This window comes from Ammodytes marinus (genome assembly GCF_949987685.1).
Source record: "Ammodytes marinus genome assembly, chromosome: 17".
Classification (NCBI taxonomy): domain Eukaryota; kingdom Metazoa; phylum Chordata; class Actinopteri; order Uranoscopiformes; family Ammodytidae; genus Ammodytes; species Ammodytes marinus.
The window spans coordinates 21,480,838-21,492,864 of NC_137221.1; the positions used below are offsets into that span (position 1 = coordinate 21,480,838).

The window sequence follows — 12,027 nt, forward strand, 5'->3', positions numbered from 1 at the left end:
GAAATGGTGTTTTGATATTTTATTCTATTTAATTTTAAGTAATTGTTTATTCATTTATTGTGTTTTTAGTTTTTGTTTGTTTTTACATTTGGATTAAACAATGTATTTTGATAGGGTATGAACGGAGGATTAAACTTCATGCTGTAGGCTAGATGAACTCAGGAGCACTTTCTGAACTTTTCCACGAGTTTCCTCAGGAATGGAATTTACTCACTCTGCGTTAAACATGGTTTACAATCTTTATCCGTTGATCAAAGGATGGCTACATCGCTTTCTGAGGTTTTGAAACTGATGAAAAAATAATAGGCTTATTTAAAGAAATAAATTTGAAAATTAGTTTAGAGGCGCAGCAGGTGGTTTATTTTGAAAAATGAAGCGGATGTGGTCTTGTTTAGTGCGTGTCTCTTGACGCCGCTCATAAAGCAGAGAGACCTTCCAGCTGGAGCCTCAATGAGTCTGAGGAGACGACCAGAGCACAGCTCGTATGGACCACACTGTCAATCTGTAATGGACTAACATTTTTGCGAAGGTAAGTTGTTTATTACGGTAGCCTACTATGAATGGTGCTTTTCCCCGTAGACCACACTTCTAACTTCTGTCAAAATAACATTTAGAGTTGTAGCCAGCTAAAATGTAGACTATCTTTATACAACTCTACTGTAAGCCATTCGCCTGTGTTGTCATGTAGGCTAACGTTAAGTTTCATTGCCGTTATATGAAATGGAAAAGCCTGGTTGGAAATAACAACTAGTTGGATTGATATGGTTTTTCAACACTTGTTGTTGGCATCATAGCTTCGACAGTAGCCTGCTCTGGACTAGAATAGAACCGGGAAAGAACTACACGCCAGGCTCCGTTGAAAATCTGGCTAATTAACGCAACTAGACTCTCTTCAGGTAACCTATTAAGCCAGCTTTGCCTGTCGTATTTCATATTAGAAGAGACATTTCTGTATTCATCGCTATTTATTGCGGGTCAAATCTAACACATAAGAGTAGTGAATTTCAATTAAGGGTCCACTTTTCGTGACAATTCACCTGTTAACGGTCTCCTCGGTCTCTCCACCAGTACAGTGGGCAAGGCGGGAGCGGTCGCTGCAAACTAATGATAAAAGTCGCGATATTATTGCTATTCGATGGCTCAATGTGGACCGTGTGTATGCCGAATTAGACAGAACATATTTTTGATTGTTTATATAGGTTGACTTATACATATCGACTTTCGTGTGTTTGCCTATGAGTAAAACTTAGTTAAAGTGCAGATTTCTAAAACTGACATTCGTCTTATCCTTTCGCCATAGAGAGAAGTCATGTCTATGTTGCCAAGCAACACCTCTTAAGAAATTGTATGTCCGTTGTCAATATGCAGTGGGTTTTTAGACATCATCCATCCTCTGATGTGAACACTGGGTGATGGCCTCAATATGGAATTTGGGTGAAAATCTAAAAGGCTTCATTGCGTTGTTTACTGATCCGAGCGCTGAATAGAAATTAGCGTATGAAACCCCTGTTGGCCGCTGCGGGGCTACAGTAGGGCCGCCTACATGTGCAAATGGGCTGCTATCCACCCTGCTGTTTCATTTCTCATTCATGCTTCAGTGCCAGCAGCATAATGTATGTGAGGATGTGGAGTCCAAAGGCACAGGGGGATGCACTACAGTAGATTCACTTGTTGGCTGTTTGGTCTTTTGTAAAGCAATGGTGTGTGTGTGTGCTTTGACTCATTGTGCCACTGTGTTGCCCCCTTCCCTCCAGGCTCACTGCTGCAGGCCCTGTGGAAAAGAAGCTCAGTCTTTGGTTGAGGAGGACTGTCTTCCCTGGCAAGATGGGGAACGGATTATCAGACCATCACCAGTCCCTGTTCCCGTGCCTGCCGTCCTTCCAGGCGCTCCACATTGTCATTCTGGGGCTGGACTGTGCGGGCAAGACCACCGTGCTGTACCGCCTGCGTTTCAATGAGTTTGTGAACACCGTGCCCACCAGGGGTTTCAACACAGAGAAGATCAAAGTGCCCCTGGGAGGAGGGAGAGGGAGCCGGCGGTCGGCCTCCTTCCACTTCTGGGACGTCGGGGGTCAGGAGAAGCTGCGTCCGCTGTGGCGCTCGTACACGCGCTGCGCCGATGGCCTGGTCTTCGTGGTGGACTCTGTGGACTCGGAGCGCATGGAGGAGGCCAAGACGGAGCTGCACAAGATCACGCGGCTGGCGGAGAACCAGGGCGTGCCGGTGCTGGTGGTGGCCAACAAGCAGGACCTGAGGAACTCGCTGAGCCTGGCCCAGATGGAGAGCATGCTAGCGCTGGCCGAGCTACCCGCGGCTACACCCTGGCACCTCCAGCCCGCCTGCGCCATCATCGGCGAGGGACTGCACGAAGGGCTGGACAAGCTGCACGCCATGATCGCCAAGAGGAGGAAGACGCTACGGCAACAGAAGAAGAAGAGATGATTGGACTCTATATGTGAGCTGGATCTAAAAGCTATACTGCTGTGAGGAGCTGGAGACAGTCTGCTGCTCCACTGTCATTCCACTGGCCCCTGTGATGTGGGAGTTGGGCTTACTCCAGTGGAACTGTTTGTTCAGGTCAGCCAGAGTTTGGCTACAGCACAGAGTGGACAGTGGGGATTGATTTTGTACCCCGTGGACTTTGGATGTCAACAATCATGTCAGCAGTGAACAAATTATTGTTATGAAGTTTACACCGAACTCTTCAGGGTGGACAATGAGCTCGGACTTGTCTATTCTATGTTACTTGTTGAAATATGTGCTGCTTTTTTAATGTGTTCCAAAAAAAAAGTCAAGTCTTTCTATTTTTATGCTACCAAAGCTTGTGATGAGATTGCAGACGAGACCGTATTAGAGCAAACTGATAAGAGTTGTCAGTATTAGAGTGACATGTATTTTGTAAACCCCGTTTGCACAACAAGAGTTTGGTCCCAAAGTTTACATGATGAGTAATGATTCGCTAAGAGCAGGATGCACAATGGCCCTAACGCATGTAAACACTGTTCCAATGGAAAAAGGCTTAGGGCTTCTTTCTAGAGCGATCGCCTGATACCGACAGGAAGTCAGTCAGACAGACACTAGCAGAATGGGGGTAACTTACAGTATCCTCAAAAGACCAGAATGCATTGCAATACTGTTGAGTACAGGGAATGGCTGGTTGTTCCTCCTTCACATTGGGACCTTTTGTTGACGTAATGCATTAGCTCTACTACACACTGTCATTCTTCATGTAAACATTACAAAACTGCCAACAACTCTAAAGGTGACAGTAAAATTGAATTGGATTTTTTAGACTATTATTTTTTTTGGGGGGGGGGGGGGGGGGCTAGACCAATGAATCTGTCTGGCCCATTATTAGCTAATTACAGCCAAATGAGTGTCAGTGTATTTTGAAGCAACAAGCCACGTCAGAAACAGAAATGACCAAAGATATTATTCAGCTCCTTTTTAGAACGATCATATGAGGTTTGTTTGTTTGGTGAGGATCACCTCATGTTGTTACTGGAATTAATTTCAAGTCACAGCTATTGTGTCAGTTCAATCACAGTGTGTCTACATTACGAGTTGTGTTTTAGCTGTTAAAGCTGTGTCAGTGGCATTTTATCCCTCAAACACACATTGGGTTTTTTACATTTGTCTTCAGTTGTTACTTAGTTACTATTCAGTGACTTGTGTACATAAAGTGTCTTACATGTAATGCACTATAAACTGTGGTAAAAGGTTCCATAGCTGGCTATACTTGCAGCTAGCGTAGAGGAGGAGCAGTGGATACACCAAAATAGTATGGTGACATCACTTAAACTGGTGAATGAGCCCTTGAGCTATCAGTTATCTGTCCGTGGCTGTAAAATGTGAGACTATTTTGGCTGCTCTCCATGTGTGTTGTGTAATGGTGTGTTGATTGACAGGCCCAGTTGATCAGCATGTGAGAATATTCCCGGGGAGGGGGGGCAGCAGCCTGTTCACCTACATCTGACCACACTCTGACAATGACGTCTGAATGCACTTTAGTGGTCCTGACTTCCAAAAAGGACACAGATAGTATTTTTTTTTGTATGATTGTGACACTAAAAAGGAAGTGAAATATTGCTTCAAAAAGAAGCGTTTTAAGTAAATATAAAAATATGTTCGTCAAGGGTGATCATATTTATGTGTTTGATCCATTTTGTTTACTTGGAATAAAGCAACAAAAAAGACAAGTGACATCGCCTGTGTCTTTCTCATCTTATCAGTGGAGCTGCTGGTTGGTTCATGTGAAAGTTGACAAAGTGTTCACAGCAGAAGGTGATAAAAGGCTGAGTCAGGGCCGCTTTCTGTCAAACTACAATCACAATGGACCAATACACTGACTGTGGTATCAACAAATACTCTTATAAATAACGGCTGTACACTTTTTTTTAGCTGTAATGGCCGGCCGTCCAAGTCCTGCTTAGTATTGGGGTTAACATTTTAAAATAAATGAAAGTGTCAAATTCCAATTCAAGCCTTTTATCTTGTCTAGTTTGTGTTTATTAGAGTGTTCTGTGTTGAAGTCACTCATCTTTCTGGGAAATCATTTTAGTTATGCTCATTATTGTTATATATGTATAGATAGCATTGCAAACATCAACACAATTATGCCCAAGAAGATAAGTAATGCTTTTATTCATTTATTTGTCACATTTAGACACTAGACACCATTTAGACACCATTGACATGTCACTTATTTGACCATATTACAGCAATGTCTACAGAGACTAGTTATCACTCCTCACGACAAACTATTTTGTAGAACAGGGATTAAAAAAAAACATAAATAAATGAACCAAACCATAACTAAAATTAAATTATTTTCTGATTATCTATACAATGTAATGTATTTTCATATGACATGTTAACATTGAAAAGTGAGGAACAACACAGCCAATGTGACACAGTCAACAGGCAGCCAGTGTATTATTAATTCATAATGAAAACATATGAAACTGACTTATCAAAGAATAAAACACATATGTGTGTATTTAAAATAAATTGACAAACTGACGTGAGTGTAGTTTCCAAGCTGAGCATAAAGTAAGGCCATTTGAAACTGCTGAGAATTTAATATAGAGTTTGATTTGAATTATTTCAAGATTCTCTCAATGACAGAACAAAACCTATCTGTTACTGCGTTGGTAGACTGATAGTTTTGGTGTGTGTGTGTGTGTGTGTGTGTGTGTGTGTGTGTGTCCAGTGTGTTCTTAACATCCTGTTTGGCTTTCTGGTGGGTCTGGAGTTGGAATCATGTGGCACACACACACACTTGGATACACACAGTACACACACACACACACACACACACACACACACACACACACACACACACACACACACACACACACACACACACACACACACTTGGATACACACACACACACACACACACACACACACACTTGGATACACACACTGCCTCCTGGTCAAACAGTCAGGGATAATGGAAACGAAACTGGCACATATTGTAATTGTTTTCATGTAGATAAGAAACTGTGTGGGCAGACTGGCTTCCCAGCATGCTCAGCTCAGATTCCAAGAACAACCTTCAACAAATGTTTCAAATGGAAAGTTATTTATACCAAGTTTAATATGTTTGAAACATTTGCAAAAGGTCTGCCTAAACTGCTTTAAGAGAAAAAAAATTAAATCTTTTGCATTAATATATTATTGCGTTCATATATGTTTTCATAACGGTGCTTTTTGAATATACCTGTGGGACAGTGGAAATGCTGGATGGAAAATGAAAGGATTAGGGGTTGACTGCAGCATCCTTCCTCCACATAAAAAGATGGCTGCCTGCCCATTGGCCCCTGTGTATTTTCCATTGCACAGACAGAGCTCACACATGCCAGGTTAAGCCTACTTCCCTCTTCCCGTGGCCCTTGGCCGGGGGATGACCGATCAGCTTTAGCCCAGTGGCAGAGGGGGTTCCTGGGGTCACTTGTTCCCAAACATCCATATCAGACCACCTGACTTCCTGGAAGTGCACACTAGTCCTGGGTAAGGACTTTTTCTACTTTGATCCTGGAGTGTAATTTACAAGCAGATTGAGTTTGAGAGCATAGGGGCACCGGGCAGGAACTGAACACAAAACATCTAAGGGCTGGGCAATCGAAACTTTCATTCAGACCCTATATTCAACTTAAACTTGCACATAAGGACACACATGCATTTTCATTTATAACTTTACATTTTGACAAATGTATACAGACACTGCCCACCTCTAATGTGTGAGACAGATGGGAGGCTCTTAACTTTGTTCTTTCATTTATCAGATTTCGACACAAAATGAAGGAAGGTTAAAAAGTGTGCCAATTCAAATTTACATTTACATTTGTCCAGCCCTGTCTACAGAATCACTTTGAATGATCACACTCTGTCTCTCGTCTCCTTCTAATCCTGAAGGCAAAGTTGACCCTGTTACTGACTGATTTAAAAAGAGGTGGACTTGGAATGAATTCTTTTTTTGCCATGGCTAAAATGTGACCACTTTCTTCTCATCTGGCAATAGATGAATTCTTTATAGGAATATGATCTCCAGTGGTGTGATTGAAATGTATTATTGTATGAAAGAAAAGAGTCCTACATTTTTGTAAGCGCAATATCCTCATGCCTCACAAATGCAATATCTCACAAAATCTTTGAGGGATTTTCATCAAATTTAGCACAAACTTACAATTTCATCGGAGGATAAACTGAATAGATTTGGGAACTCAACGGTTACTGCGACCTTACATATTGTCAGGTCTCAGTGAACTTGTACCATATTGTAGCTTCTTAGGAGATCTATCTTCTTAAAAACATTGCCTACCACCACTGTACTTTCACCGTTCTGCTACTGTATGCTTTGCAGAGGAATATAACATCCAAGCAGTATTTCTAGTTATAGGATTGAAGTAATCAGTAAATTCAGTTCTGGGGGCAGAGTACAATGCCTTAATACATTTGTCTTTGTCTAGAATACAGACAATTCTTTTAGGAAAATAACATGATTGAAATAATGTTCCTTTATGATAGATTACAAAACCTTCCAGTGAAGGCTTTATAGAGTGTGTTTAAAATAAAACTTTCTGTGCTTGTAACATCCCCCCTGTCCACTGTAAATCAAAATCATAAAATACTCCAATAAATTAATGTGGAGAAGATTTTGACTCTTTACACAATATAGCCACAATAATCCAAAAAGGTTATTTTGTCATACATGATGCATTCATTTAAATGTTTTTGCAGACAGACAGAACATGTCAAGGTAGTAAAAAGTTAAAACTAGTCTGTATAAGAAAATAATTTAAGGTAATATGGCTACAATATTGGCTTCAAGATAAGGTGTCTTCTCTCACTCACTACTATGTGTACCAGCAGTGTGCTTGTGTATTTCACTCCCCATTCGGTTGACCACACTTTGATCCCTGGCTTTTCTTACACGTGAGGAAATGGACTTTGAAAGCTGAAAGCATCCATCTTGAAGTCCTGTGTATTCAGCAGGAGGGCCCACTGTTTGAGCTGATTGATGGCTGGGTGAATTTGCTAATCTGATGTCCTGTTCAGTGGGAGCAGTGCAGGGTGTGAACTGTGTGGTCGTCACAGCGAGAGGACAGGATGCAGTGATAAGGGGAGAAGAGGGACCACTCCCTGCCGGCCTAGCCTGGGTTTCCTGAGAAGAGCCTGGCTGTCTGCCACTGAAACGTCACAACCCCCAGCACTGACCTGACCCCACCCTTATACGCACAGAGTGGAGACGGGACTCCTTTACTTTTTTACTCAGTACTAAGGGCAGAGGGTGTCATCTACTTGTGATATCGGTCTATACAAATAAAACTGAGTTGATTTGATTTGCCAAATTTGACGAAAATGACCAAAAATTGTTCTTGAGCTATTGTGTTCATGAGATCACAGTGACCTTGACGTCCAAAATATTTTCAGTTCATCCTTGAATTAGAGTGGACATTTGTGCAAAGTTTGAAGGAAATACCTCAAAGAGTTCATGAGATATTGTGCTCACAAGAATGGCCCGGGTGTAGATACTGAAGGACAGACAACTCGAAAAACATAATCGCTAGAGAGGAGGCATAAAAAGTGAATTCAGTCTCATTATCATTTTACATTCAATCTCAACTGTACAAACATGTATACGTAATGTGTTTTTTTCTTATTGAATGCATCTCTTTACAACTTTACTATGTTGCATTTCTGGTCTGAGTCATTGGTGTTTGCAACCATAATTTGAGCATGACTCATTCCAATATGTTTACAGCTTCATATGCTGACCAGCTGTGTCATTAAGTGATGTGGAATGCTCCAAACAGCAGAGAGCAGAGCAGTGTACTGGAACTGGTTGCGTAATCCTAACCCCACTGTTAACCCCTCCTCCAGCACTCTCGTATCTCTCTGTTTAAACAAGCAGCAGCCATCAACTCTATTTAAAGGCAATCAAAGGGACTTTGAAGTCTTCTATAAAACTCTAACTGACCTGCTTGTTTATTGTACCTGTTTCAGTCTGTTGGCTGTGTGTTGTAGGAAGTAGGGTGTCTCGATAATGTTCATAATATTGACAGCCATGGGAGAAAAAGTGTGACAGTGGCTGCAGTCAGTACAACACCTTGTTCCGTGCTTTAATACAAAGACCACATTTGATCTATTTGTTAGCAATCGCACTAAATCAAATTTACTGAATTGAAGTTGGTATTTCTCAGTGAAGCTCACCCTTCAAATATATTCAATCAATTATTAAACATTGTTAAGGTGTGTTTGATGTGCCATCACTAAGATAAGAGAAGCTGCTGGGAGAAAAGTCTAAGTAGGGCAAATCTCTCTTAGTCATGGTGGTGTCATGACATGACGTCAGGATTTGATATCCATAACATTTGCTGATGATGAAAATGTGTATGTGAGGGCAGTATCTTTGTGTACAAACTGAGTTTAACATACAGCATGCCTTGTACAGTTTGATCCTTGTACAGTGTCTGTTCTCATTTGACAAGTACATTATCTTGCAAACTTGCCGGCACTCTCACAGGAAATGTTTATGTAATCAAAGAATAATAATATGTGTGTCTTTGTATGAATTCATTTGGAAAGGTATGTGACATCATTAAAGTCTTCCTTTGTGGAAAGATAGCATCCTTACATATCAGCTTTGTTTGTAATAAAAGGACTTGGCAAATGTATGATGTAATACATGTGGAGGAAGCCCCCCCCCCCCCCCCCCATTAGCTATCTGCACGGGCAGAGGCGGGACATAACAGAACACCAACTGTTTGACTAGTAAACCAAAACCAAACTTTCATTGATGGGCCCAATTCAGTCTTTAACCTAAGAATAATTTTAATTTGCATTGTGCCACTCTGCTGTGGTCTGATTGACAGGTGTATTTATCTTTATACATTTAAGTTTTAGTCACAGAAATGTAAGAAACATTAAGATACTGAAATATTAGTAATTATAAATAATGTTTTTAGGCACAAATACATAAGGGGCACTGTATTGAAACCCATATAATTAGCCCGCTTGAAAAAAAATGTTTCAGTGAGGAAAACACAAGAGATACAGCTGGCAGAAACGGCAGAACGTACCATGCACATGCTGTCTGAGATATATTTACTTTTTAAAGAGCAAGAGGGAAAATATAACTGCTTTTAAATAATTGTTTTTGGTTGGATAAATCCATGGTTCCTCTACTGCAGTCCAGGCTAAACAGTCTCAATGAATCAATTCACAAGCCGATAGTTCAGAAATGCATGGTGAAAAAACACAGTGTGCAACTTTTTTTTTCCTTTGGACTGTATGCTCAGTGCAGGTTGGTTCCCCCCCAACCCTCTCCCTTGCTCTGCTTGTTACTGTGACAGAGTGTATTTAGAAGCAGCACAAATAACATTCCAGCTGTCATTTGCATCTGTATTGCTTTCCAAGTCTTACATAACTCAGCCCGTTGTTCTGGATCTGGTCCCTGTCTTTGTCCTACACAGATCCTCCTCCTGTGTTAACACCAAAACCTTACATAATCTTTCATAATGGCTGCCCCGTTCCTCTCTGCCTGAATATTTCAGCAGAAAAGGACAGGTTGAAGAAGGCCCTCTGCTTCATGTGCTGTTCTTTTTTGTTTGTTTTGGTTTAACGTGATACAATACAAGGTGCACACAGTGATACAATACATTCATGAAACCACAAGAGACAACAGACGCATACAAATAAAAGAAAAATTAGTCAAATTAAATCAAAGTAGCAGTAGCGATAATCACAGACAGTAATGATTGTGAAATAAAATATTTGCAGTGGTTATTCAAAGTTAATAAAGTGCTGTTTTAATTTTTCCTCATCCCAATAGCTCATCTCATGTAGCCTACCACCGACTGTACTCTGCTCGGCAACAGTGAAGCTTGGTAATCGGAGGTAGATGTTAAGCTTTTTAGTTCACTCTGGGTCCGACACAGTTCACTGCCTGTCACACTGGAGCCCGGGAGGCAGCAGAGTGGATATATGATTCATAAACTGTATTAAGGATGAATGGCTGTACACTGCTGCTGTTGTTGGCACAGCCTGGTTGACTACAGCAGGATGGATGGGGTGGGGTGGAGTGGCTAACAGGGTGTTACCACTTGCACCTCTGTCTGACATTCTGAGAGGGCAGGCACCTAAAATCACCTTGATGTGGCTTAACACTGTTTGAACAGAGTGATGTGTCCCCCCCCCCCCCCAGGCCTCCTTTAAAGGATTCGACAAATAGAACACCACTGGAGAAGCTTAGACACCTGGTTAATGTTTGTTTGATGTGATTGGCGGTGACTTGTGGCCTCACTCGGGACCTGTCAACGAGGCATGTTGTGTGTGTTTATAGGCAGAAGCAAACCTTTCTCTCAGACAGTTTCGTTAAGCTACTAAGAGTATGACATATCAAAAAGACTGCTCTAGTTATTTAGTATTCTACACTAGTGGCATGCACAGAATCTCTAAGGGGCAGGGGTGAAAAATGCAACAAAAAAGGCACCTCCTACATGAACAAACATGGGGCCCAACTGGAGTCGGGAGCCCTGTGTGTGTGCTGACGACCCCCATATATTGGGATCAGTATTAGTTTATAATGAGGTGACACACAAGCACACACACAAGTGATGGGCTCATGTGCTGCTAGGTAGCCTGTATGCTAGAAAAAAAACGTAAGGCTTAAATACACTGGTTTGAATAAATATTTGGCACACAACACATGGCACTCCAAACAAAAATGTTGTTCCGAGTGCCTAAGTGTCGTTTTTATCTGCCTATCTGCCGCAGGAGTAGTAGCCCACCTATACATTGTCTGACTCAAAAAAAGAAGACAGAAAAAATAGATCAATTCACAATTCAGTCTAGAGTTAGCCTGCTAAACTCACTTCTCTTTAACCCTTAAACCACACTGACTCAAAGGACATCACTTGATCACATTAATCAGACTTCAGCTCCCCCTGAAGTTACATCCTGTAACTGTTCACGGCTTCCATTAGCTTACCGACGTATTTGTTTCTAAAACATATTTCAGTTTCTCTTACAACTTGTCAGAGAACCTTTCTTCCTTGCCTCACATAGGCCTAGATGCTATGTTGCTTTTAAACCTGACCCGTTTGGACTTAAACAACTCTGCTGTGTTTGTCTGTTTGGTGCGGTTCGTTAGAGCTGATGTGAAAGCTGTCAAACCAAACCAAACCAAACCAAACCAGATTGAGACCTATCTTTGGTTATTTTGTGGTTTAAAAGCAAAGAAAAGTAACGACAAGATGTGGTGATTGTAGATACCTGACTTTAACACTAATTCCAGAGATAACTGAAGCACTTTTAAATCTATCTGCTGATCACTTGAAATGTCCAATAAGTCATGTTTAGAAAGCTCATCGGGTGTCCATGATAACCACATCAGTAGGAGTTCCTTCCTTATTAATGAGAAAGTACAAAAACGAATTTAAAACATTGTGTTGAGCGTGTGTGCGACTTCTGAATGTCGCCGTCTACATTAAGTAGCCTACTTTGGAAACCTGCTAGTTG

At 41.3% G+C, this 12,027-nt stretch overlaps 1 protein-coding gene across 1 annotated transcript; it reads left to right on the top strand.

The window, feature by feature from the left end:
* Positions 1–465: 465 nt before the first annotated feature.
* LOC307264166 (ADP-ribosylation factor-like protein 4A) lies at positions 466–4,131 on the top strand. The gene is made up of 2 exons (XM_080045457.1): positions 466–529; positions 1,755–4,131. Exon 2 carries the CDS (start codon positions 1,825–1,827, stop codon positions 2,440–2,442), a length of 618 nt encoding a protein of 205 aa, XP_079901583.1. The 5' UTR covers positions 466–529; positions 1,755–1,824; the 3' UTR covers positions 2,443–4,131.
* Positions 4,132–12,027: the final 7,896 nt, after the last annotated feature.

What these genes read in the sequence shown, in the direction of transcription:
- LOC307264166 (XM_080045457.1), top strand. Translation starts at nt 1,825, where the DNA reads ATGGGGAACGGATTATCAGACCATCACCAGTCCCTGTTCCCGTGCCTG.